The 27656-nt window shown below is 45.2% G+C and overlaps 1 protein-coding gene across 1 annotated transcript in view; it reads right to left on the bottom strand.

The window, feature by feature from the left end:
* ELP3 (elongator acetyltransferase complex subunit 3) overlaps positions 1-27656 on the bottom strand; it is an 85502-nt gene that overhangs the window by 26236 nt on the left and 31610 nt on the right. Inside the window, exons 9-12 of the mRNA XM_010073441.1 lie at positions 26455-26581; positions 10416-10609; positions 5069-5159; positions 800-865 (exon numbers count right to left, since the gene is read on the bottom strand). Coding sequence (XP_010071743.1) covers positions 800-865; positions 5069-5159; positions 10416-10609; positions 26455-26581 — 478 coding nt within the window. The remainder of the gene's footprint in view (positions 1-799; positions 866-5068; positions 5160-10415; positions 10610-26454; positions 26582-27656) is intronic.

Genomic DNA, 27656 nt, shown 5'->3' with positions numbered 1-27656 from the left:
GCAGGGACAGGACGAGGGGGAACGGTTTGAAGTTGAAAGAGGGGAGATGGAGATGAGATGTGAGGAAGAAATGTTTTCCTGTGCGGGGGGTGAGGCAGTGGCCCAGGGTGCCCAGAGAAGCTGTGGATGCCCCATCCCTGGAGGGGTTCAAGGCCAGGCTGGATGAGGCTTTGGGCAACCTGGGCTGGTGGGAGGTGTCCCTGCCCATGGCAGGGGGTGGCACTGGATGGGCTTTAAGGTCCCTTCCCACCTAAACCATCCTGTGATGCAAAGGAATCACACAACATATGTGTCATAGACTAAATGGATCCACCCACATATAAATACATACACACACTTGCAGAAGTTTATTTATACATATACTGGCTTTGCCTATATAAATATGCACATTCACAAAAAAACCCATAAACTCATCTTGCTATTCATTCATTCCTGTTCAGCATGCACACACTGTGTTTTTGGTATTTTCTAAATCCAATTCTGTAATGAGGAGGGAGAAAAGGGAAGGCTGAGAAGCAGTAAGAAAGAGCTGCTTATTTTGATATAGCAGTGCAAATACCAAAAAAACTGCTGGCTGTAGTCATTTTATTGAACATGGTGGTCCATAAATTTCAACACGTGACTGTGCTCAAACAAAAGACTTCCAAAGCTGCTGTGAAAATAAATGGAAAATTGGATCCAGCTACAAAGGCAAACCACAGGACTGAACGTGCAGCAAATGGCTCCCAACGCCTCCACACCAAATACATATAACAAATGGTGTCCGAAACAAGCTGCTGGAAAAAAAGACAGATCTCACCTGATATGGTCTCACTTTATGGTGTATTTCTTGAATTCCAACTTCTCTTGTCCTTACATCACGACACTAGGAAAATAAAGGGAGGAAAAAAAAATTACATGCAAGAAAAACATTAGGCTCTGAAGCACACAGATTTCCAGCCACCTATTGGGTTCAAAACTAAGCTGAAATAGCATGAAGTTGCAAGGATGAACTTCAAATGGGTAGACTTCAAAATAAAATTGCTCACCGATCCATCTCTAATATACCTCGGAAAGAGTTTTAGCGCTAAATGGAAAGACATGCTGGCAAAAATCAATTCACTAAGCAACCATTATGGCTCACGAGGAAACGTACCCTTTGATTCACAAACAGCAGGGTCTGGAGGCAAAGTCAACACACATAAAAAAAATAACAGAGGAAAAAAAGACCTTGACATTGTTGTGGTTCAACCCCAGCCAACAATCAGCACCAGACAGCCGCTCGCTCACTCCCCCGCAGTGGGATAGGGGACAGGAGAGTAAAAGTGAGAAAACTGGTGGGTTGAGATAAAGGCAGTTTAATAGGTAAAGCAAAAGCTGCGCATGCAAGCAAAGCCAAACAAGGAATTCATTCACTCCTTCCCATCGCAGGCAGGCGTTCAGCCATCCGCAGGACAGCAGGGCTCCATCACGCGTAACGGTGACTTGGGAAGACAAGACGCCATCACTCCGGATGTTCCCCCCCTTCTTTCTTCTTCTCCCAGCTTTACACACTGAGCACGATGCCATGTGGTGTGGAATATCCCTGGGGTCAGTTGGGGTCAGCTGTCCCAGCTGTGTCCCCTCCCACCCCCTTGTGCCCCCCCAGCCTCTGGCTGGTGGGGTGAGGAGCAGAACAGCCCTTGACTCTGTGTGAGCACTGCTCAGCGGTAACGAAACATCCCTCTGTTATCAGCACCATGTCCAGCACAAACCCCAAAAACAGCCCCATCCTAGCTCCTGTGAAGAAAATTAACTCTATCCCAGCCAGAACTAGCACAGGTGTAATCCATTTTCACCCTACATTGGGAAGCACCCAAGAGTTTTTGAATCTCAGCAACCTTTTTCTTGCTTTTAAATGAGAACTCTTGCAGAAGCCTTACCCAAATACCAGAAAGCTAACGCTGAGCTGGCATCCACAGAGCATCGTTGAGGCTTGGGACCAATGATGGAGAAAACAAAGACAGCTGAAAGAAATCTTCCCTCCTTTAGAAAGTCAGACATAGGAGGAGCCAAGGCTCCAATCTCAGGGTTTGTGAGATGGGTTATAGCTTGCATCAACTTTTGTGCTTCTCAGCAAAGCCAATAAAAGTTGAGTAATTTGGCAGCCATGCACATAAGCAAACAATTGCGATAGTACAAGCCCTCCTGCCGTGGCAGACTACGTGCATTCAGGTCTTAGTGGGTTTATTGGAAAGTCCAATGCTTAAGCTTAACCCAACTTTTGTCAGCAAAGCGCAGCCACAATAGTTTTCCCCAAAGCAGCTGAGCTGCAAATGCTCATTTCATTCCAGGAGCGGTGCCGTACTTGGAGGGAAGGACGATAACCTCCACCAATGGCCTAAGATTGCTTTAACAGCAACAACACCTACCTGCCCGCATATTTCCAAAAGCCAGACTTTTAGACAGGGAAACGTGTGAAAATCCAACCCACGCAGAAACTCAGTACCCAGAACAAGCAAAGCTCTACCTCACGCCCTGTCCTCCTCTGAATGCTTTCAAATCCCATTACCGATATAAAGCAACAATCTCCCAAATAGCAAAAAAAAGGGATGGGTTTTTTTGTTTGTTTTATAGTGGGCTATGATAAAACTGGGATTCACTGGAGTTTTAGAGGAGACAAACTCTTCCCTGCTTTACAATTTCCCAGCTACTCAAACAGCACAGTAAAAGGCAGAGGAATATCCACTCTTCGTCAGGAACCCTGGAACTGAGAAAGGACAATGTGCTCTGGGACGATGCTTTAAAACTCTGTGTCCCAGCTGTGTGTCTCCACTGGCAGGCAGAGGTTGGCAAACACGAACGCCAGCACCTGGTCCCTCCAACAAGGCTCCTCAAGAATGATTTCCTTCCAACAGCCAGAGACTCGAGCTGCAGTGCCGGCATGGCTGATCCCCATTCCTCAAAGGCACTCCACACCAAGCTGTTCCCCAAAGACGGACGGATGCCAGAACTGCCAGAGATGCTGAGCTGGCTGATCTTCACTGGTGAGCCTGCAAATATGTAAGATTCCTACAAGTCCCTTCCTTGCCTTGGCCTTTTCCTCTCCTTTTCCAAGCTAAGAGACAAGACAAAGCGTATATATAATTTTCTCCTGTGACACAAGAAAAAGACGACAGTACCTTACATTTCAAGCTCTATTGTAGCAGACTGTTTGGTTCCTCATTCCTCCAGCTGCAGAGTTTCTGCCTCACTAAAACCAAATCTATAATCACCTGCACAGCAGAGATATTTACAGATATGGTTCCCCTAGATGGGGAGGAACTTCTGATCAGGGGGCAAAGGGATAGGACCAGGGGGAATGGTTTGAAGCTGGAAGAGGGGAGATGGAGATGAGATGTGAGGAAGAAATGTTTTCCTGTGCGGGGGGTGAGGCAGTGGCCCAGGGTGCCCAGAGAAGCTGTGGATGCCCCATCCCTGGAGGGGTTCAAGGCCAGGCTGGATGAGGCTTTGGGCAACCTGGGCTGGTGGGAGGTGTCCCTGCCCATGGCAGGGGGTGGCACTGGGTGGGCTTTAAGGTCCCTTCCCACCTAAACTATTTCATGGCTCTATGATTTTTAAAAGTGATGACTGCCAGCCTGACAAGCCCTGTAATGGTTCAGCTCAGCCACAGATCAGCTCTCTCTGCTCCTCCAGCTGGTCCTGATCAGGTTCACATCAAATGATGTGGTTTTAGCATCAAACCCAGGGAAGAGTTCACCAGTAGCCCTAAAGAGCTCAACTGAAAAGGCTCGGCTGCACCACAGAGGTTGTCTCCCCTGCCTGCTTTTTGAAGTGAAAAGTCAGCAGGAGAGATGGAAGGTTCTGTGGCTGGCAAAGCTCTCTGCCAAATCCTGGCTTGCTGCTGGAGAGAGACTGGGAGGCATGATTTAAAGAGAAAGTCCAGAGCATCAGCTTAGGAGAGATTAAGTGGTACGGAAAGCCCAGCTGGAGGGGAGACAGCCTGGAGATTCTTTTCTGATCATTTTCACTGCAACTGCAAGATCCAAGTGAGACGACAAAAGGCAGTAGCCTAGAGAACCAGCCATGCTACATACCAACACCACGGGTCAGCAGCAAGTCAATGTGGGACTACAGGCACACATGCAGTAGCCAAAGCTTCTGCTATGGCTGGATGGAGCAATGCCTTAAAACCTCTTCAAGAAAAGGTGAGACAGAAAGAGGGAGTGCTACATCACCATACGGATGCATGGAACAGTTGTGATGAGGATCTGCCCCTGCCTGAACACCAGGACAGCAGAGTGAGTAAAGCCCTTTGGAACAGTCTCGAGGAGCATGAGGTTCGTGTGATGTTTTGCCTAGGAAGCTGGACACCTCAAGAAAGGAAGAACTTGGGCATCAATTTACTGGAGGATCTGCAAACTGTGGCTGACAACGAGGTTTTGGTGGGAGGTCCCGGCAGTGAGCAGTGTCAGAGCAGACCATGAGGATCACTGCGAATGCCGACTGCCACAACAACCTCCCGAAAAAAATCAAGACTGGGTATACGTACCTCCTTCTGACTTCAAATATAAACGTAATTCCTCCCTCCTCCTCCTTCTCTCCACCCCCACTAATATTTTTATTTGACCTTCGAAATATAAAGAATATCAAGTCTCATTTGTCTCTGCTGAGATCTCTCTTGCAAGATTTCTCCGGCCTCAGACTAAGAGCTTTTCTTCCAATTGTTCAGGCAAGTAAGTGCATGCGTGGGAAAAAGAAAGGAAGGAGAATTTCTAACAGCATAAATTAAAAAGAAACCTTCCTGCCTTCTCTCTGATTTAAAGGTTTCATTTTGCTAAAAAATGGAATATCACAAACTAGTTACCGTGTACCTTCCGGAACGGGGTGAAACTGCTAAACTAAAAATCAAGCAAACAAAAACAGCTTTTCAGAAACATCATCGAAGTGCTTTTTAGTCATTAACATTTTTTTGAAAGACCTTTGCAGATCGTTTTAGTTCAGCAGTGAACCTGGCTCCTGTCGCATCTTCCAGTCATCACTTTCCTCTCCCACTTTGTGCGAAGTCGTCAAGCAGCTCCCCCTCAATACCAACCGACAAATACTTTACCTGTGTCCCAAGATCTTTCATCCTGGCCAAGGCAAGCTCTCTCAGGTTCCCGTGCTCCACTCCAGAGCTGACCAGTGGCATTGGGATATCTCTGCACGTAAGAGGAAAAAAACCAAAACTTCAAACAACCTCATTAGCAGACAATAAAGTGCCATCATGGTCACCTAAGCCAAGATCCCAAATAGCTGTCCACAGAACTTATCTGAATTATCTTTGTTTCAAGTCTTTGGTTGAATAAGAAATAACAGAGGCAAAACATGACTAAAAGCAGGAGAAAAATGAAGGGAAAAAGCTAGATTTTAGTTTATAGACTGAAGACAAAAGTAGGCTTTTACAATCCTGAGGAAATAGGTTGTAATTTTGCTCTCAGTTCTTCACTTGGAAGTCTGGAAAGAAAAGAAAAAAAAAAGATCATCCAGCTGAGCCAAGTCAGATGTTCTTCATGGTATCTGTTGCTGGAGACCAGCAATTGGGAACCAGGCTGCGTCTTCCTGCAGTCTCCAAGCTGAATGCCCATCAGGGAAAATTCATCAGAATTACAACATTTTAATACTGGGGCTGCTTAAAAGTGCAAAAGCTCTGTTTGGCACACGATTTGCAGCGAAGCCCAGACAGAAAGTCCAGGGCCTTCCGATGGGAATGTAAATCATGAGTCAGATGGCAGCTTCTTCCTGCAGTTCTCCAAGGCAGGTACTAAAATAAAATTGGAAAGCAAGACCGGGGTTGGCCTCTCCGCTGCCTTCCAGGGCAGTTTGTCCCTCTAGAGATGAGGAAAGCAGGATACCATCCCTAGGGAAAGGAGGATTGATGAGTCCAGATCATGTCAATTATTGGCACATTCTGCTCCGCATCCACCTCCCATCTAATGCTGTCCTGTACAGTGATGCCAAATGCTTCTCCCTCTCCTCCTCAAACTCCACCCTGATAACATCTCTGATAACACACCACCCAAGCACACTACTGCATAATTCAAAACCCTCCAGATTTTTTATGGGGAAATAAGGACCATACAAATGCGAAAGATCCTCGGCACATTGTACAAGAGGTTGGTCTCAAAAAAGGGCTCAAACGCTCCTTGGTGAGTGTTCCTCCTTTTCCTTTATGTATGCAAGCATTCAACAAGGAGCAGAATATCACAAAACAGCATACAGAGAAGGGGATGGTTCGGGGAATTGGTAATGTAATTAGCTTAATCCATCTTGGTTCAGTAGTGATTGAAAGTCATCACCATCTAGCAGCTGTCTGATGACCTCTGTAAAATGTATTAATTGATCTATTCAGCTCCTTGAGGACCTGCATGCACACCATGGCCTCCATTAACACTTACTATTTTTGGCAGTAGCTGGATAAAAGATAAAGGTCTTCAAGAGTCCTAGAGACCTGATCCTTGTGCTGCTTCAGGTCTGAGACACTGGCAGAGGGGGACAAGAAAAGTTCTTTATTGCTAAGAATGAAGAAAAGGGCTCCAGACTCCAGGATTCTCCTGCCATTTGGATTTAGATGAGATGTGAGGAAGAAATGTTTCCCTGTGCGGGGGGTGAGGCAGTGGCCCAGGTTGCCCAGAGAAGCTGTGGATGCCCCATCCCTGGAGGGGTTCAAGGCCAGGCTGGATGAGGCTTTGGGCAACCTGGGCTAGTGGGAGGTGTCCCTGCCCATGGCAGGGGGTGGGACTCGATGGGCTTTAAGGTCCCTTCCCACCCAGACCATCCTGGGATTCTGTGCCAAAAAGCCGAGGCAAAACACCATTAGCTAACCAGTTGATTTATCCAGTGGATTTCTTTGAGTAAGACACTGCAGAGCCAACACAACATACTTCAAAGAGCTTCAATTAGAGGAAATGAGCCCTTCACATTGTGACTAAAGGACACGCTGGAGGAGAGCGGCATTCTCATCGGGGTATGTTAGACCTACAGTGATAATCGAACTAAACGCCTTTCTTCTAATTATGGAACAACTCCAAAAAGTCAGGCTGTATGTATTTTTTTTACAGATGAAACATCCTGACATCTTCCAGTAGCAGGGCTTTAGCTAAATCCAGAGTCAGCTACGAAAGAGTAAATAAAGCACTGTGAATAACAGATAGATTACAACATACAGTAACTTGAGCCTCTCTCATCTGCCTACTAGGGAGCAAACTAAATTAAAATAGGAATGTTTAATTTTTTTTTTAAGAAAAAGAAAGCAAGGAAGAGGTTTTCCATCCCCACTTCAGACTAGGGCAGAGTATTTAAATGAATGCCCTGTGTGCATTGTGAGCATACACACCAAGTGCCTGTTTTGAACAGCCACAAGACAGCACTGTACCAGTGATCTTAGGACTCGTTAAAATGCGAAACAAATTCAGGGATACCGGGGATTAAATCCCAACCTTATTAAAGTTAATGTGCAATTTGCCAGGAGCTTCAACAGGGCTTATTTAATCTCCTATTTTCAAACATTTTGCATTATAGGCACTTGTGAGGCAGCTGACTGAAGCACAAAGGGAAAGTTTAAAGACCTTGGGTCTGCTCTCCTCTCAGCTTATTATACGATCTCGGCTGAGTGAGGTACTTTATTTCTTCATATCTACGCGGCCCCATCAGTACAGTGAAAATAACAACCATATAAAACAGCGCGACCCATCAAAGTCTCGAGGTGTGCACCACTACTGTCACTTCACACCTTCTCATACAGCAAAGCACTTGGGTGATAATGAGGGTCACAAATATTCATGAGAATACAGTATCAAGCATGAGGCTTTGAGCAACCCGGGCTGGTGGGAGGTGTCCCTGGCCGTGGCAGGGGGTGGGACTCAATGGTCTTGAAGGTCCTTCCAACCCAAACCATCCTGGGATTCTATGATTCTATGATCTCTGACTAGTTACAAAAAACCCTGGAAGATATATTCTCCTCCATTCAGCCATTAGCAACAGCACCTTTTTTTTTAAAAAAAAAACATATTTAACCCTGTTTCCTGAAGCAGAAAGACTTCTGTGAGTGCTTTGTCATCGACACCTCTCCCACGCTCACCCAACTGATTATTTTCAGCATGTGAGCGACTGCAACAATATTGAGTCCCTTATGTCTCCCCAAAACCTGGTACTAGGGCACAGAGATCCCAAACAGTGGCCCTAGTAAGGGCATAGATAGGTCAGTCTTTTTTCCAGTGGTGTTTGCTAAAAAAAAAACCTGAAAGCATGTATCAAATGGCCAGTTCGTACATAGAGAGCTTGGGATAACTCGCCGTCCGGGGAACAAGCTGAGTCTGAAAGGATTGTGGAAATACAGCCTGAAATTCATGATATGAAGGATGGAGGGCTTGTGGAGGGAGATGGAAAGGGCCTGGGGCAGTGATGGAGAATGGCAAAAAGTCGCTATCCCTCTGTAAAACAGTGCTGGGAACAGGCCAGAAATGTTTTTAGAAGTCTGGCTTTGTTCATTATTCTGTTACAGAGTCACACAATGGCCTTGAAAGCAATTTAGATCAAAGTAATAGCTTTTGGACTTCGCACTGGAGGTGTAAAAATCTGTAATCACCGCAAACAAGTTTCAGATAACGTGAGCCAGTCAGTAAGAAAACAGCTATTCCACTGGAACATAATAACCGACAACCGGGTGACAGCTGGATGGAGGCTGCTGCTGTTGGCAGAAGAAATCAGAGCCGAGCTCAGGCACACCAGCACACCAAGCAAAGACTTGTGTTCCTCAGGAGGAGACCCGCTAGGCTGCAAACTCACGCCATCCTCTAAGAATAAATCTCTTCGTTTCAGGTACGATGCTACGGTGACAGCACGACGAACAAACGGACCATTGTGTCTACAGCGGAACTGAGGAGGAAGAAGATGTGCAGGGAGAAAAGGCAAGAGCTTTCACTTTAGTAACACTCCTACAAGGGATGTGAAAAGCCTGGGGGAACCAAGCAGATACTTCTTGTAATCCCTGTTTTGCTTTCTTCAACAGTATCACCTCCTTCTTCTCTGAGCTCACCTACAACCACCAGTTCCTCACACTAACGAAGATCAGAGAATCACAGAATGGTTTGGTTAAACAAAAGGTTGATGCTCCTCTGCACGTATTTCCACAGCTCATTGTCTTGAAGACGGGGATTATTCCAGACAAGGTCTTACCAAAGCCCCGTCTGGCTGCTGCATTAATACCTCCATCTCTAAGAAGAGTTACCCTGAAGAACGACACTTTTCACAGCTGCATTCACCAGTGACTTATTCATATGACAGACCAAGACATTGAGAACTTTTCCTCCTCTGCTCTTCTCACATGGTGATCTCACCGTTTGCAGCAAAACCCCCTCCGAGTCTGACCCCAAACCTCCCTGACCTGCATCTCACCCCATTCCTACCACTCCACCTTCACCACCGCCGGATCCCGCCTGTGCATCCTCTCTCTTCCAGTGATGCTTCCCAGCCCTCCACAGTTTCCTCGATGCCCTATTACTTCTTGCATCATTGTAAATAAATACAATTTTGAGCAAGATTCATTTTGAAATGTATATTTGAGACATTCCACTAATAACCCCGCGTCCATTCTTTCTTTGGCAAAGCCACCCAGTGTTTCTTGCCATCAGCTGCTTTCTTCTCTACCACGTTTCTCTGCTTATCCCCACTCCATCACATTTCTGACAGGGCACAAAATCAAATAAATGCCTTTGAGAAGTCCAGGCAGGTGAGGTCTAATGCACAAGGTTTTCTCATCCTACATGCTGTTGGAGAACTCGTCGTTGGCGCCGTTTCCAGCTCCCGTAGCTGGAAGCCAACCGAATATTGTCTGTACATGCAAATATAGGAAGTATGCTACAGCCTCTCTTCCTAATATCAGGCAGATGTAGGAGATAACAGAAGAAAAATAATCCAAGGAAGACCCCGCAGCACTCAATGGAAGTATTATCTATCGCCCTGGGAGGTGAGCACCGGAAAGAACGGCATTACCAGAGTATGTTTATGAGAACCCCGCAACAGCCACGGGGAAAGAAAGGAAGTGTCTATAGCCAAAAAAAATGACACACCTCGCAGCCCCTGCAATAAACACAAGAAACTTCACCCACGGCCAAGAGGCAATTATCCATCAATATCACCAAAGTACTGCGTGTGCCACATTCCATGCTCTTGTCTGGCCGGCAGCGAAAGCAGGGACTCCAGAAATGTGGAGGTTTCTGGGTGTATTAGAGAGACAGTTCAATTTACATAGCTGCTCATTCTACTTGGCCTTTCCCATTCTGAACAGATTAGAAGCAGTTTAAAAAAATCTTTAGTGCACTAACGATTACGGCTGAAAAATAATAAAAGGTTGGGTCAGAGTAAGAATCCCTCCAAGTGCAATAAATCAAGATACAAAGCCCACCAGAGAAAATTACCTCTGAACACGGTAGACACGTGTCCACGGTGGGACGAGGGCCAGGATTCTGGCCACCAGATCCACAAGAGTGCTGGGCGGGTAGCTCTTGTATCTTCCAGTCTTCCAGAGCTCGTACAGACCAGTGCCACGGATCACTAGTGTTGGGTAGAGCTTCATACCGTCTGGGCGAAAAGCAGGGTTCTCAAAAAACTCCTGAAAAAGTAGAACAAAAAAAGCCAGTTAGGGTAAAACAAATTACATTTCCCGGAGCATCAGTACCCCAACAAAGCCAATTTCAAGATAGATTTTGTAAAAGACAATTCTAAGTGCGGTTTAAGAATTACTGGCTTACATTGAGTTGCTAGTATTTATCAGTTTATGACTTTTTTTAAATAAAAAAGAGTATCTTCTCAGTTTAAAGAGAAGGCTACTGAACAAAAAAAATCCACATGACAATGCTGCGAGTCAAACCTGTACATTACTTCTACCTTCCAGCATGAATTCAATAGATACCGCACCATTTATTGTAACAGATTCGGCTCAGAATTAGAACAATAGGAATGAGTGTACTTATCTTCAATCTCAGCAGACCACATTTGGAGATTAATCAATGTGTCTGGGACACATCATTTGAATAGCAATGAAGAAAAACAGATTTATTCTACAATGATGTTCTGAACAATCCTGGAGAATGGGAGGACAAACTGTATCTCCTGCTAACTCCTATGACTAAATCCCAGCACAGAACTGCAAATTAAACGGCGCTATACAACAATCACTTTTTTTTTTTTGCAGATTAAATTTCAGTAATGACAATTAAAATAAAACCACTTACAAAAATAAAAAACAAGGCAAGGCACGCCGAACCAGGCAACCATTACATTGACTAAGTGATGACATGGCCCTCATTATAACAGCATCTACGGGGCACATCTCCTTCTAGATTAGACCTATGCACACTTGAAATCTGCTGCTTGATCCCTCTCCAGCACGCTATTCTCATAGCAATACAAAAAAACATAAATACAAGTTTGTTAAGCTGAGTTAACGGCGGGCTCTCGTGGTCCCACCAGTTGCTGCGCTGCCGCTGGTCCTCACTTTGCTGAAGTGCTTCAACACATTCACGTGGCCCAGACCCACTTGGACATTTTGCCCCATTTCCTACTGCTGCTGTGGGCTAACCCAGCTCCTGGAGTGCTCCAGCAAGCCCTGACGTTGGGATAATGTTGGAATAAAGTGCCCTTAGCAGCCTGCTGGGAGCAGGACCTCCCCACCTCACTGTGCTTCACAAAACCTTATTTTAACACAGGAAAAAGCAGCAAACGGTTTGCTGCTAGCTTAAGCACACCCAAATGGATCTGCACAGGCTCGAAGGCATGCTGGATCCAGCACAAGGACAGGAAGAGGCGAGGAAGGTCAGAGGAGCGGCAGGAGCGCGTCACCCCAGGCGGGTGCTGGCAGACTCCCTGCTTAAGCCTGGGGCCAGCGGCAGCAGCCTCTGCCCAACGGCCCTGCTGTGCGGCTGCCGAGCAGAACAGACCCGAGAGCTAACCCAGACAGAAAAAGAAAACAGTTTAAAAATATCTTTTCCATGCAGACCAGCCTCCTGAGCCATTTATACACATCCTCACAACCAGAAAGGACAACCGAGTCAGTTTAAGAGACAAAACAAGATCTGGACCATGGATAAAGTCATGGAATCACAGAACGGTTTGGGTGGGAAGGGACCCTCAAAGATCATTGAGTCCCCCCCCGCCCTGGGCAGGGACACCTCCCACCAGCCCAGGTTGCCCAAAGCCTCATCCAGCCTGGCCTTGAACCCCTCCAGGGATGGGGCATCCACAGCTTCTCTGGGCACCCTGGGCCACTGCCTCACCCCCCGCACAGGGAAACATTTCTTCCTCACATCTCATCTCCATCTCCCCTCTTCCAGCTTCAAACCGTTCCCCCTCGTCCTGTCCCTGCACCCCCTGATCCAGAGCCCCCCCATCTCTCCTGTAGCCCCCTTTCAGCACTGGAAGGTGCTGGAAGGTCTCCCCGGAGCCTTCTCTTCTCCAGGCTGCACACCCCCAACGCTCTCAGCCTGTCCTCGCACGGGAGGACGCAGGACAGGACACGGGTGACTTATCTGGAGGCACTCTGGCTGGTTTGTGCTGCAGCTCCACCAGCAGCAGATGCGATGGCTCCCTGCCCTGCCCACGCCGTCCTGCTCCCAGCCTCGTGCCAGCTCCGTTCCTGGTGGGCCCTGGACCAGGATGACTCACCTCGCTAATGAGAGAGAACCCAACCAGCATTTTGAGGAGAGAGCTTTTCTTTTGTTCCAGCCTTGGGCTGGGTTACGGAGCGGTCTATTCAGCACCGCTGATGAATCACAGAATATCTCAACCTGGAAGGGACCCATCAGGACCATCGAGTCCAACCCCAGTAGGGAAGTAAGGTCAGAAACAGGATCTGCCCCCGTGTGACAGCAGGGGACCATTATGTCTGCTTAATGCATCTCTTGGAAGCGTGTCTCCTCCCCTCTGCTCTGAGGGTTCAGTTTGACTTTATGGGTCAATACTGTCACTGGCGGCTGTCAGAAAAGGCAGATGTGCTCTGCCCTTGCCTGACCACCCTCACCACTTCTTCTATGCTGGCCCTGGTGTGCATCTGATGCTCAAGATGCAAAGAGGGGGGGGAAAAAAATACATCACCGGACCCATTTTCAAAGCAGCCAGCCGAAGAAGATGTGTAACCCAAAGTCATATCACCTATGAGGTAGCGTAAGGTCAGAAAAATAATTCAGGGTCTTGTTGTCCTGGAACAACCCAAAAGGACAGCCTCCCATCTTTTGTGGGTGGCGAGAGGTGCTCTAATGTAAAACAAAGCGACTGTGAAAGAAGGAATAAGGAAATGGTGTAAGAGGTGATTGTTCCGACGAGAGGAGCTCCTCGGCCAAGTGGCACTGAAGAAGAGAAAGACATTAAGGTACGGACGCAACGATGCTTCCCCAGTGACATCTACAAAGGTAAATCATTCCAGCAAGGAAAAAAAGGCTCCCAGTAAGGTTATGTGTTAACATTCAAACAATTTTTTTGTGTGCATGATTCACCGGTCAGAATGTTCAAACACCCCCTGATTTCCATTGCAGATGGAAGGCAGGCATCGACACAGCACTGAGTTCAAGCCATCCCCCAGTCAAAGGCAAGGTCAGAAGTTAAGGTTTCTAACCGCACCGTGAATTTTGCCGCTTCATACACACTGCACATTTTACGTCAATATATTAAACTCGCTGATAATGCTACTTCATATTTCAGCAATGCTGGCATTTTAAAAAATTAACATATTTTCATATTTATTTCTTAAACTATTTCTCAAAATGTTCCTCGAGTTTAATTATTTCCAAAGTAATTAATTTCACGCAATATGACAAAGCAGTGTCTCCTTTTTTTCCTGAGCCCCTTTTTCCAGTGGTAAACTTTAAATAGCTTCTGTAAATCCCCATATTTAAAGGCTTAACCTTTTCCCGTTTACAAACAGTTTTGATTAAGTCTCTCATGAAACAAAGGAACTATAAAATGCTAACACATGCCAAGCTTTAGTAGGAATTGTTGCTTTTTTTTTTTTTAATTAGACACCTTAAAAGGTGTCTTCAACTGATAAAAACGTTCAGAACAGTTTAATGCCAAAACAAATTCAATCCTTTAAACAACATTTGTTCCAGAGCCCACCATCCACAGCATCACCAGAGTTAACAGGAGGCTCTCCACCGGCTCTGGCAAGCGCTCAACCAGGGCTTAAACCCACATCTGCTAATGCACCGGGAAGTTAGAGGTGAAAGATGACCTAGAGAGAAGGGATCCTTACGTATCGCCAGTCTTTTTGAATCACTCGAGGATGCGGCATGAATATTCCAAATGGAAGCACGGACAACTTCAAAGCTACTAAACCGATTTTCTTTGAAGTTTTCTCCCCTCTAGCTGGAGACTAAGCCAACCAGCACTTAACATGTCTCGTATAATAAAGACGGATGCTAGAGTAAAATTTTTAAATTTGCACATGTAGACGATGGACAGGATGTGAGAGGTTATCACAGTGGTTTAATTGTAATTTAAAAAAAAGGTCAATTCAGATCAGCTGGAACTTCAGTGATCTGGAGGCTCATAAATACAAACCTTTTCATACCCTAAAATAACATCTCTCATAACCCTGCCCATCTTTTGCAGTACTAGAGAAAGGTTGAGCACTTTTTCACAGTAAATATGAGTAACCAGAGAATCCTGGAATTCACTATTTTTTTTTTTTGCTTTACCTGAGCTCCATTAAACATCCTTTACTCCTAGGAACAGCTGCTCCGTGAATTACTAACAATGAATCTTAATAAGATCCCATCAGCACACATTCACTCTACAAGGTTACACAAGTTAGCCGCTAACGTGTTTTATGAGAACAGTAATTGATTTTAGTAGCATATGCCTTTGTTGTAGAAGTTCCCCGTTATTAAAGCTAATGGCATCTATAGGATCCATTCATCCACCACCTCATAAACTCACTGCCACTATGAATAATCAGGGTCCAACGGGTATAAAATTAGTCATTTCGATGCCAAGAAGTCACTGATTTTTCCATCAAGGCAGACACATCACAGTCCATGATGGAATTCTCTTGCCCAACTCCCATCAATCGCTTTGAGTCTTCAAACCTGAATGACATTGTAACTCCTGTCCAAGAAAACAGGCATCAGCTGAAACCCCAAAGTCAATGTTAACACTATGTGAACCAAAAAACGATCAGAATATAAGAGGGGACAGAATCAGGAGTCCTGAACTCCAATACTTCACTTTCATGTGCTTTTGCAATAATATTTTTAAATAGAAAACCTGTTAGTCACCTCTGCATCTGTTCAGAGGTCCAACAGGAAGGTCAAATGATTTGGGATCACAATGAGACCACACAGCGCTCTGGTCCCATTTTCAAGACACCTCAGTCGATATCAAAAGATTATACTTTGCAGTTTTAATCTGATTTTACTGACCACTTTAAGCACAGAACAAATTAAAAACTTGTTTTGAAGACACTCCAAAGCTGCAGTTCTCCAAAAATAGAAAAATATCATTTTATGGGATTCTACTTCAACATTTTCCAGACCAAAAATTCAGTTGCCACCTTTAATCTTCTTGCTCTCAAGATGTTCAACTGTTGGGGAAGATATCAGTTATGGGATAAACACAGTAATTTTTTAAAAGGATTTACTAAAATGTCAGGATTTGTTAAAAATAAAGGTCACCAAAATTGATTTTTTAATGACTGTCCACTAGAAATAAGGTGCCATTCAACCTGATTCTTGAATTGGTTCCTCTGCTACAGTCCCGGCATTAAATAGATGATTAAATTCACGTCTGGCTCCATTAAAATGAACATTATCTTACCTCTCCATATTACAGCATTCCTTATCTCCATCAGCTGGATTATTTATAACTACGAATACTGGTAGCACTTGAAAGCGCCGGTGCCGGATGACACTTCCAACTCTACAGGGAACGCACAATCGCTGAGTAGTTTAATTATGTGCATTAACAGGAGCTTACGGCTCAAAAATGTGGCCCCGTTTTAAATCTAAATTTGCATTTTCCCCTCTTTCTTGTAAATGCTAGTCTAATTAAAATGTAATGATAGGATCTGCATTCACCGGCACTGCCAATGGCCCACTGACCGAGAAGCACAGACGGAGCCGTGCCTGTTCCTGCCCCCGCAGCAGCCGGGGAACGCACACCCGGCCAAGCACCAGGCGGCACCGGGGAAGCGGGGAAATGCGGTGCCAACTGCAAGCTGGGAAGTGGGCATTTTAAAGTCACTTAACATCAGTATCTTTCAATTATGTGACCTTGGACTTCCTATTAAGTTACCAGAACATGGTAAGATACTATTGTTAGCTGCTCTGAACATCGTCTGTTTGCAGACTCTGACTCGTGATAATGAGAAGGATTTAGTTCGGTGGGATAAGGATGGAAAAGACTCCTGATCAGGGAGGGGAGTGATAGGACGCGGGGTAATAATTTTAAGCTGAAAGAGGGGAGATTGAGATCTCAGGAAGAAATGTTTTCCTGTGCGGGGGGTGAGGCAGTGGCCCAGGGTGCCCAGAGAAGCTGTGGATGCCCCATCCCTGGAGGGGTTCAAGGCCAGGCTGGATGAGGCTTTGGGCAACCTGGGCTGGTGGGAGATGGCAGGGGGGTTGAACAAGATGATCTCTAAGGTCCTTTCCAACCCAAACCATTCCGGGATTCTTTGATTCTATAATTCTATAAGTGCACATACGTTACATACTGCAATGGTACACGCCCTGCGTGCAAAGCCAGCAGAGTCCACGTGGACAGGGACACAATGCAGAGCTCTCAGGGATGATAAGGCACATCAGCCCTCTGGGAAAGGCAAGCAAACTCTCCAGTATTTCACCGGCAGCAAGCTGGAGCGTGTTGTTCTGCTGAACGCGTGCATACCCCCTCTTCAATTTACCTGACACTTATTTTAAATATATAGAATTAAAATACAATTGAAACATTTTTCTAACATGACCTGGGGAATTCCCGAAGACGCCCTGGGTTTATATAAAGATGGTTTGTTGATATGACTTGTGCCAAATATACCACTGTTTCTGAGGTCCATCAGGTGTTATCTCTCCTCAAAGACCAACACTCTCTGTCCGTTCAAATGTTCTTTGGAGGAGTGACATTCCAGTGCAATCAGTAAATCCTGTTGCTGAATCAGTGATGTGGGATGCAGACACGGGACAGCATGGCAACATTTTTAATTATGTTCTTCTGAAATGCATGTTCCTTTATCTATGGTGTCATGAATCTCTATAAAACTGATTGAAAGGTTAATATAAAGGAGAGAGAAATCAAGTCACTTCTGCTTAATATCTGCACTCATGACAAAACCTCCTACAGATGGGACGACGTGGCAAAAACTTTCTAGAGCAGATAATCCAAATTTCCAGCTCTCCTGGGAGCACCTGTAAAGCACTCTGCAATCAAGGGAGGAAAGACCATTTTCCAGCTAATTGTTATAACTTTCCTGACTATTGCCAGCTATGTAATAAAATCCTTTCAGTTCCTGACACATTCGAGTTGTCAAATTTCACCCTATAGTATATAAATATGATCATAGGAACTACTAAGCCAAGAAAACAGTGACATAAACCCCAACATTTCTGCCATAAGAGGATCAGTTTTGCAATGATGAACATCTATTTTTAGCCCATCCACCTGCAAATCTCTCCAACACTAGCATATATCAGTACGCAGAAAAAAACACAGCAGAGATTGTAGCACGGTAATGCACAGGAGGTGAAACAGAAAAGATTTTTTCCTATTAATTTTGCATATTCATTTTGCTAGTCTTTAAACTCCTAAAAGACAACGCTCAAAATACTGAAGAAGTTTATCAGGAGCACATCACTGAAGACCTTGATATGTCTTACTGAACTAGTGCAATAGCACACATGAAGAAAAACAGACGTGTTCTTGGTTGTCACTTAATAGAATAATCTATATGCTTACTGTAGGATGGTCTATAATGCCATATGTAGACTCTGAATGTCAAATAAGAAAAGGCTTCACCACCTTCAGCTTCGGTAAGAACACTTCATCACGTTAAACCCAGGAACAAACTGCTCTTGGGGTACAAAGCAACAATTACAGTGGAGACAAGTTAATAGGAACATTTAGGCCACAGATGTGAAGGTGTCTTCAGCGAGTTATCTCCCAAGACTACACACTCCAGTGTCACAGATACCCTAATTCTCTGCATGGCATCGGAAACTGCTGCTGCCAGATGAGGAGGGAACACACCTCCCATCCCATCCCATCCCATCCCATCCCATCCCATCCCATCCCATCCCATCCCATCATCTCTTTTTACCCCTGGGCTGGCAGGATCCACAGGTTGCCTCCTGTCTAACTCTGTTGGATAGCTGCGCTCTCCAAGCTTGCACAGAACTTACAGCAAGGAGATCCTACTCTGCGACAGTCCCCGGCACCGCTAGAATACAACCCAATAATAAGAAGAGACATTTAACATTTGGCAGAAGCCTTGGGCATCAGCAGCATGACCTTGGAGCGTGGTTTTGACTCCTGAACACAGGGTCTATCCGAACACCAAGACAAATCTCTCCAGATTGTGCTCACCGCACCGAGCAGCCCCATCTGCTTCGTCTTGCAGGTGCTCCGAGTGAGTCTCCATTTATTACGCAGTTTTGGAGAAACCCATGAGAATACCTCGATCAATTCACTGTGAAGTTTCACCTTCACCTTCACCAAGCACAAAATTCTGGTCTTTGTGTTTCTGGGAGGGTCAGCTGTTCCCTAGGGAAATATAACATTTTTCATTGTCTTAAGTTCACAAGTTTTGCAACACAGATCCCTTTAAAGCAGGGTTTCTACTCTAAAAACCATTGAGACCAGCAACTGCAGAACGTTTGTGATCATCTAATCCTCCTTCATCAGACCTCTCCTTTCCACAAGGAGCATCGATACAGCCACGTGCTCTCTCCCGCCGCACTCAGCCCTGAAAAAGCTTCTCTCATTTATTATGTTCACAATAAAACCATTATGCTTTTCCACTATGCTTTTTTCATTTAAAAAAAAACAAACCCACAAAACAAAAAAACAAAACAAACCCAACAACTAAGTCCTCAAAGATTTCATTTGGACATCATGGTTTAACCACTCTGATGACAAGCGTTGAGTTGCTAATGATGATTTGTGGTAAAATACATCTTTTCCTGAGCGATGCTCTCTGCCTAAACGCCTGGCAAACCTGCACTCTCTATCCAAGACACATCCCTGTATTCCTGGGCTCCTTCCCATCCGGCTGCATGCTCCCAGCCATACGCTCGTTAGCGACTCTAGCAGCAAAGGGCCGTAGTCAAAGAGCCCAAACTTCTGAATGCTGGCTTGAAAAACCACCACCTGAGTCGAGAGCAACTGTAAGAGCCCGTGCAACCCTCAGCTGTCTGTTAAGTGCAGAAATTATCTTTTAGTCCAGGTAGAAAAAGGGTCTCAGCTGTACCTGCAGAGTTTGCAGCAGCTCCATCTGAATGGCTGTTTGCAAAGGCAGCGGGTGTTATTGTCATAACTTTTGTGGCTGGCCTGCTGGAGGAAACCGTGTGTGTGGACAAAATACTAATTCAGAAAGACAAAGGAGGCAATCCAAGCCCCACAATAAATGCATTTTTTCCACCCAGCCCTGCAATTTATCATCTCCATGCTAATGGTAGAGCAAGACGTACTGTTTGTGTGCAGTACAAGGGAACGTAGCAAAGACCGTGCTGCTACCGAAACCCCCGTCCTCTGCAGTTTGTGGTGTAAACTGTGACGCTCTATCCACATCATGCACGGATGCAGATGATAAGGGACCAGTTTTACCGGCACTATCCAGCTCATTCAGCTATCCTGCTCCTGCACACCGTCACAGCAAGGGCTGCAGCTTGCACTTCTCTTTCTTACGCTGGGCATATCCAGAGAGAATCTGAGCTGCTTTATAGGAAACGTACCCAGAGCCGCAGCAAATAGTCATTTCTGCACAGACACCGAGAGGGAGAGCAGCTTTGTGTGCAGTTTGACCATCTGCAGACGTGGCCACGCGCTGGGGCTTTCTCTAGATATTTTATCCACAGAAATATGAGTGCCATTATCTGTGAAAATAGTTTCTAAAAATAGAGCGTTCCTTACTACCATGATTCTCATTAACATAAAAATTACCGCGGCGTTGTCCATAGTTCATGAAACTCTAATTGTTTCTAAAGCTAAGAGCTTTTTAGCTCTAACATTTACTAAGACTCCAAGAGCTCTAGTGACTGAAGGAGTGATCATTAAACACCGCTTAATCTGTTTCTGTAAATGTGCCCACAAAAAAAAAAAAAAAGACAAATTTTCAGAGGTAATGCTGGCTACCTGCCAATAATAGTGTTTCAATGAGATGTTCGGTAGGAATTGAAAGGAAAATCATTTACCCCACTAAACATTTCAAAGGTCTATTTAAAAACACAGATAATTGTCTTCCCAAAAGAGTAAAAATCAATGGAGATCAACAGTTTAACTGTCTTTTATTACAGTGATTAAAAGCTTCTGATAGAGGTGCAATATATTAGTTTCATTATGAATTTCATCTCCTCGGTAAAAATGAGAGCCCTCAGGAATCTCCTTATTTACAGCTAACGGCGATAACAATAGTATTTACAATTTTACAGCAACATCAAACACATTGTGAAGAGGACACTCATATTACCCACTCATCACTGGACTATTTTTTTTCTCTCTCTGCTCAACACACCCAAGGAGGCTGTAGCCCTCTGCATAACTTACACTTGGACCATAGAGGCATCAGGCATTTCACGAAAATTAGCCTATTTCTGGGAAATGCTTATTTTGCAATTCCTCCAGGGAACAAACCAGCCTGACACATGACTGTAAGAAAAAGAATTTTCATGAGATTAAAATCATTCAATGATTGCATTTGATTTAAAGAAAATAAGAATGGCTCTGCTGAATTGAACCAAAAATCTCTTCAGTCTGATACTTGTCTCCAGGACCAACCATTAAATGGCCCTGCCCATGCCTCTGTCCTCATAATTATATTTATACGAGACTTTAGACGGACACAGTGAAGCCACAGGACCTCCTCATGGATCTCTTCAAGGAAAAAGAGCAACTGGAAGCCTATCTGATGTTTCCGGGCAGCATCCACCAGCTCCCTAGTGCCTTCAGATCCGGAGGATTCTGCCAGCAATTTGCTATGACACTTCCCATGACACTTCCCACACTTGAAATTTCTCATCTTCTAGCTCTCCTCCCAGTTCCATCTCCTTTTTTTCTGCTCCCCAGATTTATTTCATCTACGAAGGGTCTTTCAAGTTGTCTGAGATGGGCTTCCAGCCATCCCTGCTGGACAACCAAGAGGAACAGCAAGAGTAAATCATGCTTGGGCAAAGCCCATCAAAATAAAATAAGATAAAGGCAAACACAGCAATATCTTCTCCGTTAATAAATGTTACCAGCTTAGTAATATTTATTCCAGAGCAGATACAGTTTGTTGATTACACTATTGTCACTCAGTGGCTCTGGAGAAACAGAACGAGGAATTAGTAACAGCACCCTGGGAATTCTTTAGCCTCCTAAAGTTTTTGCTTAAATCCAAAGTTCTGCTTGGTAGCCCTGTTGGCAAGTGTGATTCATGAATCCTCCCAAGCATTTACCCCTAGAGTCACCTCATCTCTCTCGTGCTACAACAGCAAAGCCGAGTGTTTATTGCGTTCCGCAGAATGAGGTGTCTGCTCTGGTAACAATTCCATTATTCCCGCTGAGTCTGTGATTTATTCTAGCTATTATTCTAATTATTTTCTCCGACCACCTGCTACGTGAGGCGCTGCGAATCAGTCTTATCTGTTACGCTCGCATTTCCCGACAATAAGTCGCGGAGTGTGTGTGTGTGTACACGGACACTACCTGATGCTTCTGGCACAACGACGCGGGTGGTGGGAGGAAGCAGAGCGTACTCCCTCCCTGCAGCGTTTTCCCATCTGTGGAATGGGGTGGAAAGACCTGAGGTTGAAAGGAAACCCTCTGAGGCTATAAAAAGAATCAATAATAAGGGAAGGAAAGAGGCATGACGGGGGAAGGAGTGGGGAAGCACAACAGAACTGGGACACAGGACTAGCACATCCACCCTCTTTAAAAAAAAGTAACTGTGATGATCTTCAGGATGAAGGCAGGCAAAAAGCATGCCACTTGCTGGAAAAAAAGAATATATACATACAACAAAAGAGCTAATCATAGAATCATATGGAATCACAGAATGGTTTGGGTTGGAAAGGACCTTCAAGATCACCGAGTCCCACCCCCCTGCCATGGGCAGGGACACCTCCCACCAGCCCAGGTTGCTCAAAGCCTCATCCAGCCTGGCCTTGAACCCCTCCAGGGATGGGGCATCCACAGCTGCTCTGGGCACCCTGGGCCACGGCCTCACCACCATATACTCACTCCTATCAATAAAGTAAAGTTCTGAATAATTATTAATAAACTCTCCAGAAAAACAGTTGCTATACACACACACACACAAAACTTTAAAAACCTAGGTACGTTTGCAAAAGAGTAACTGATGGGCATCCTAGGGTGGAAGTAGCAGGAAACTCTTCAAAAATCAATAGGTCAGAAGGGACAGAAGCAACGTTATTCTTGAAACCATAATTACCTGTTCAATTTGAAGAAGCACCCAGTATTTTTAGCACGCAGTCAGCACAATCAGCAAGTTATTATCTTCCCAGGAGAAGCCCCTGCATTTAATATATCAACTGGTAATGAAGGCAAGGTGCTCAGACCTCCTTCTAAAGTCATCTAGTTCCTTTTTGTCCTACCTTTCCCTGGTCTGACAAGTAGGGTGGCTAGAAAGGAGGAGGAAGTCAGTATCACAATAAATAATCAATTTTTTTCCAAACTTCTTTACAACTACTACAAAATCAAAAATCTAGACGGATCCTTGATAAGCCACAGGCGTGTCTGTCCCAAAAAGTCAGCAGTATCTTATAGGAAGATGATGCTTTTGGGAACTAGGAGAATACTGCACAAAAGAACACCACTGCTGCCCAGGAGCAGCTTGGTGCTGCTGCAAGAACACAACAGATGCTCTCCTTTGCTCTCACATTATTTCTATGTAGTAAAAGTGTCTAAATATTTACCAGTATGGACTAACATTTATACATCACAACCTAGAAATAAGTTATTAAAATAACGCAAAAGCTTGATAGGAAATTTTAAGGTAGGAAATAGAGGATGCACTGTCTAGCCGAATTCCTGGGAAAGAAGGAATTACTGTCTGCTGAATACCTGTATTATGTTCACCAGTGCAGAGCTTTGGAAAAAAAACCCCAGAGGGTTGTTTTTACCCTTTATTCTCTGCTATTTAAGACACAGGATCTTTTAAAAATAAATTATAAAGCATTTAAGATAGGATGAGAAAGGCAGAAGGTAAGAGGATAGCTGTCTCTTGTTTCCCATTCCATCTTGAAACACGTCACAGTGATCCACAACCTCTCCACTCCCGTTCCCTGCAGCTCCATTCTCCGATCGCGCAGCGATCACTTAGCCAGGCACCAACTCCGCAGCCGCCTCTTTCACACAACTCTATTTTCATGTGCTGTCTGGTCTCAGATCGCGGTGGGGACCCTGTGCAGCTTTCTAACACGGGCATTTTGGATTCCTTCTTCCCTCCTTTCCCATACCTCCTTTAAAACAACACAGGTACAGCTCTTCTCCGTGGTGGTGTGATCCATCACCTCTTCCCCACCCTCTGCCTCTCCAACTCCCATTTCTCTGCCTCGCTCTGCAGCACTCACATTACTTCTCGAGGGCTTCATCCTCCACACCGATTACTCATCCTCCAACTCCTCTTCGGTACGTTCACTGGCATCAAATCTTAATTTGATCTGCGAGTCCCGCTTCAAAATTCTGAGCTCGTTAACGGGGCCGTCACTTGAGCTGGTCTTCACCCCACCACCCTCTCTGTACTCTCGAATTCCCCCTCTTTAACTACCACCCCGTTTTCTTAACCCCCTGCTTTGCATTTCTATTTCCAGGCTCTCCAACCAGCCTTTTTGACAATTCCAGCCCTTCAGCAAAAAAGTCCCATCTTACCTTAGCCCTTCCTTTTTTAAGTAGAAAGATTTCTTAATTCTCTTTGTTCCTCATTCTCATCTACCCTCCCTTTTCCCATCCTTCCCCATCCCGATGTGCAAATTCCTCCCTGCCGTGTTCTGGGGCTGGCCCACCATCCACACGGGTTTTCCCAGCTCCTAAAGCCAAGAGACTTCTCTGGCAGAAACAGTCTCAACCAGTTGACTTTTTCTGCTCGGTCTTCTTCTCTTGTTTTTCTATGTTCAACCATTTTCCCAGCTTTCTTTTAATCCTCCCTCTCACAATTCCAGCCTTTTCACCCCACTGTCTCCTCTTTCTGAAAACTTTGCCTTCTGCCTCTTCTATTTCTGCAAAAATTGCCATTAAAAGATGGACAAAACACAGGGCAGGGCATTACCCTTCCCTAACAAGCAGGGGAGCCTGCTGGCCCGCAGAAACTGGAGGCAGCCCAGCATCACTCCAAGTTATACCTTTCAACAGACTCCCCAAATCTCCTGCAGTGAAACAACAGCAACACCAGATCCAACAGCGGACAAGCCGTAGCCGTTCATCATGAATAAGCAGCAAAAAAATAATACTCAGTAAATACTTTTTATAGAAGCTTGTAATTCTGCCTTAAGTAATTCCTCCCCCTTGAGTTTTACTTCTTGTACATACCTTAGATCACTGTCTCCTCTTCGCTGGCTCTTACCCAAGGCTAGCTCTTCCAATCTTTCTGTCAGGACTGCCATTCTTCCACCTCAAATTCTCTCCAGCCTAATACGACTTCCCTGATGAAGTACTTCACAGGCCCATAAAGAACGCAGAACTACAGCTGCAACTTCCTGAGATACTGAGTAAGGGACTCAGGCTTGCTGTACCCTGCATCACAAGTAATTCTATGAAAACACAAAATGCCCACACTCCACCTCCTTCAGCATTATTCGGAAGGTAATCCAGGAGCAATAGAGTCTGGGGCAGGAATTTTGAGTTAACTTTCAGCTCTCACTGACTTAAAATCATACAATCCCAGGATGGTTTGGGTGGAAGGGACCTTAAAGCCCATCCAGTGCCACCCCCTGCCATGGGCAGGGACACCTCCCACCAGCCCAGGTTGCCCAAAGCCTCATCCAGCCTGGCCTTGAACCCCTCCAGGGATGGGGCATCCACAGCTTCTCTGGGCACCCTGGGCCACTGCCTCACCCCCCGCACAGGAAAACATTTCTTCCTCACATCTCATCTCCATCTCCCCTCTTTCAGCTTATACCCATTACTCCTTGTCCTATCACTACCCCCCCGATAAAGAGTGCCTCCCTACCTCCCGAGTCTCCCCGGAGCCTTCTCTTCTCCAGGCTGCACACCCCCAACTCTCTCAGCCTGTCCTCGCACGGGAGCTGCTCCAGCCTTGGACCATCTCCGTGGCTCCTCTGGCCCCGCTCCAGCAGGTCCAAGAGTTCACCTCTAGTTTTGTGGACATCACTTTACCCCAGCCTCTCACTTTGTCATGTGAACGTAATATTTGCCAAGTACTATGACATTATGAAGAACTCAAGGAATTCTGCACAAAACCCCTCACGCAGAAAGTACCTACCACAGTTTTCAGCATTTCCTTTGTGTACTGTGCAGCTGTGTTTTCGATCGCTTCTTTCCAGCCATGCCTGTTGGCAGCATACCACGACAAACCACTGCTGTCTGCCTGTCCTTCTAATCAATATACCCCCCCGCATTGATAGCTTTTAAAAAAGTGCCAGAAAGCACGCAGTCTGAACTTGCATGGAAACCTACCTGTGATTCCTGTATCACGACAGCAACTTCTCTATTGTTTTAAAAAGATGACCAATTTTGACTTAAAAAAAATTAAATAATGAAAAAAAAAATCTACCATGCTACCAGATAAAGTGTTTAATTGCCTACACTGTTTACCATTTGCTCTTTTCTCATTTCCATTTGTCTAGATATAATTTTATATTTTCTTCCACATCATTGGTAAAGATATTGAACAGCACCGAGCCAAGAACAGAGCTGCTATACAATACACCTATACACTCCACTTTGCAATTAATTACCTTCAAGTTAGTATGCTTTTAACTTTGAATCACGTACTATTCTAAATCCAAGGAAAGAAAACCACCTTGGGAAAAAAAGCAAGAGCCCTAGTTAATGGAAGAGCTATATTCCACAGAGACGCGAGTGACTCAGTCTTTCATGAGGCAAGGATATAATTTTCTGGATGAAGTAGTTCAACAAATCTTTCTCACCCTCCACCTTCAAAAATGAATTTTAAATTATTTGTCCTTAAGAAACAATTCTGGCCTGGATCGTAACTAAGAGCTGAGCTAAGAAAGACAGGCAGCATTCGATGGAAAAGCTGGAACAAACCAGAAGCTCCCAGTTATTCGAAGGCATACTCACAACAAACTGGTCCATGTCCCTTTCAAGCCCCATGTTTGGAAGATCAGGCATCATGTGTGCCACCACTTTAAAGCCGGCGTCCTTGGCTAAGTGGAACGACTCGCACACAGCCTTCACGGTGTGACCTCTGGGAAAAGAGGAAAGAGATTCAGGATCATACAGAAAAGGACATATTTTGATAGGTTTAATTGAGATTATTCTCTAGGAAGGGAGAAGCGTTGAGTTTCATTATCAGTTTATCACCACTCAAGTCTACAAAAGGGGTTCAAATTAGTCCAGTTGGCTGCTTCTACAGCAGGTGACCCACACCAAGGCTCCAGCTACTCAAGCCACAGAAACGCTGGAATGCTGCTGGAATTCCATTTGTAAAGCAATGACCCAAGTTGATGGCACTGCACAAGCTAGGACACACTGCGCTGAAGACTGGGTATAATCAAAATGAAGCATAACCAGAAGCAAAAGCAACAGAAGAAGAAAAGAAGGACAGGGGCTAAGTCAAGCCAACCAGCTGGAAAATCATCCTGCACCACCCTTGCCAAACTCTCAAGCACTCCTTTTAGAGAAATATAAACGCTTCTCAACTTCTAAGAGATGTCAAACCTCCGAAACATAGGCTGGAGTAGGACTCTTGGAGGATTTCATGTTCTTCTCCACCAACATCAAACCGAACTAACTCAGGCTTGCTCCACAGGAGCTCGGAGAGAGCAGGAGCCCAAACCACAGCAGGAACAAAGCTTGAATCTCACAGAACTCATTAGCCTCAAGCAAACTCCTCTCTCCTTCTATCTCCACAGCTCAGGGAGCTGCCTTCTGCCTCCACAACAGCAACAGCAATCACTACAAACAGCTCCTAGGAGGTCCCCATCACTTGTGAACAGTCTTCCCACAAAATCCTTCCCTTTGCTCTTCCCCAGCGGGGAGGGCTCTTCCACTCCTGGCCGACACTTCTGGACATTTCCATCCTCCCAGCTTCTGCTGCCTTCTTTCCTCTCCAATCCTTGTCTTCTTCCCAGCACACTTTCACACCAGTTCACCCCATCTTTTGGAATCCTTTGCCAATGGATTAGCTCAGCAGGTGACTCCTCTTCTCCTCGACAGTCCTTTGGATGAAAAATTAACACCATCTGGGCACCTCTACAAATGCACACCTACTGCCGAGACCCAACGTCAACCAAACCAAAGAGCCTTCTCCTAAGGACCTC

Source organism: Pterocles gutturalis, unplaced genomic scaffold (assembly GCF_000699245.1).
Source record: "Pterocles gutturalis isolate BGI_N339 unplaced genomic scaffold, ASM69924v1 scaffold14247, whole genome shotgun sequence".
NCBI classification, from domain to species: Eukaryota; Metazoa; Chordata; class Aves; order Pterocliformes; family Pteroclidae; genus Pterocles; species Pterocles gutturalis.
This window is presented reverse-complemented; position numbering and strand designations above follow the sequence as displayed.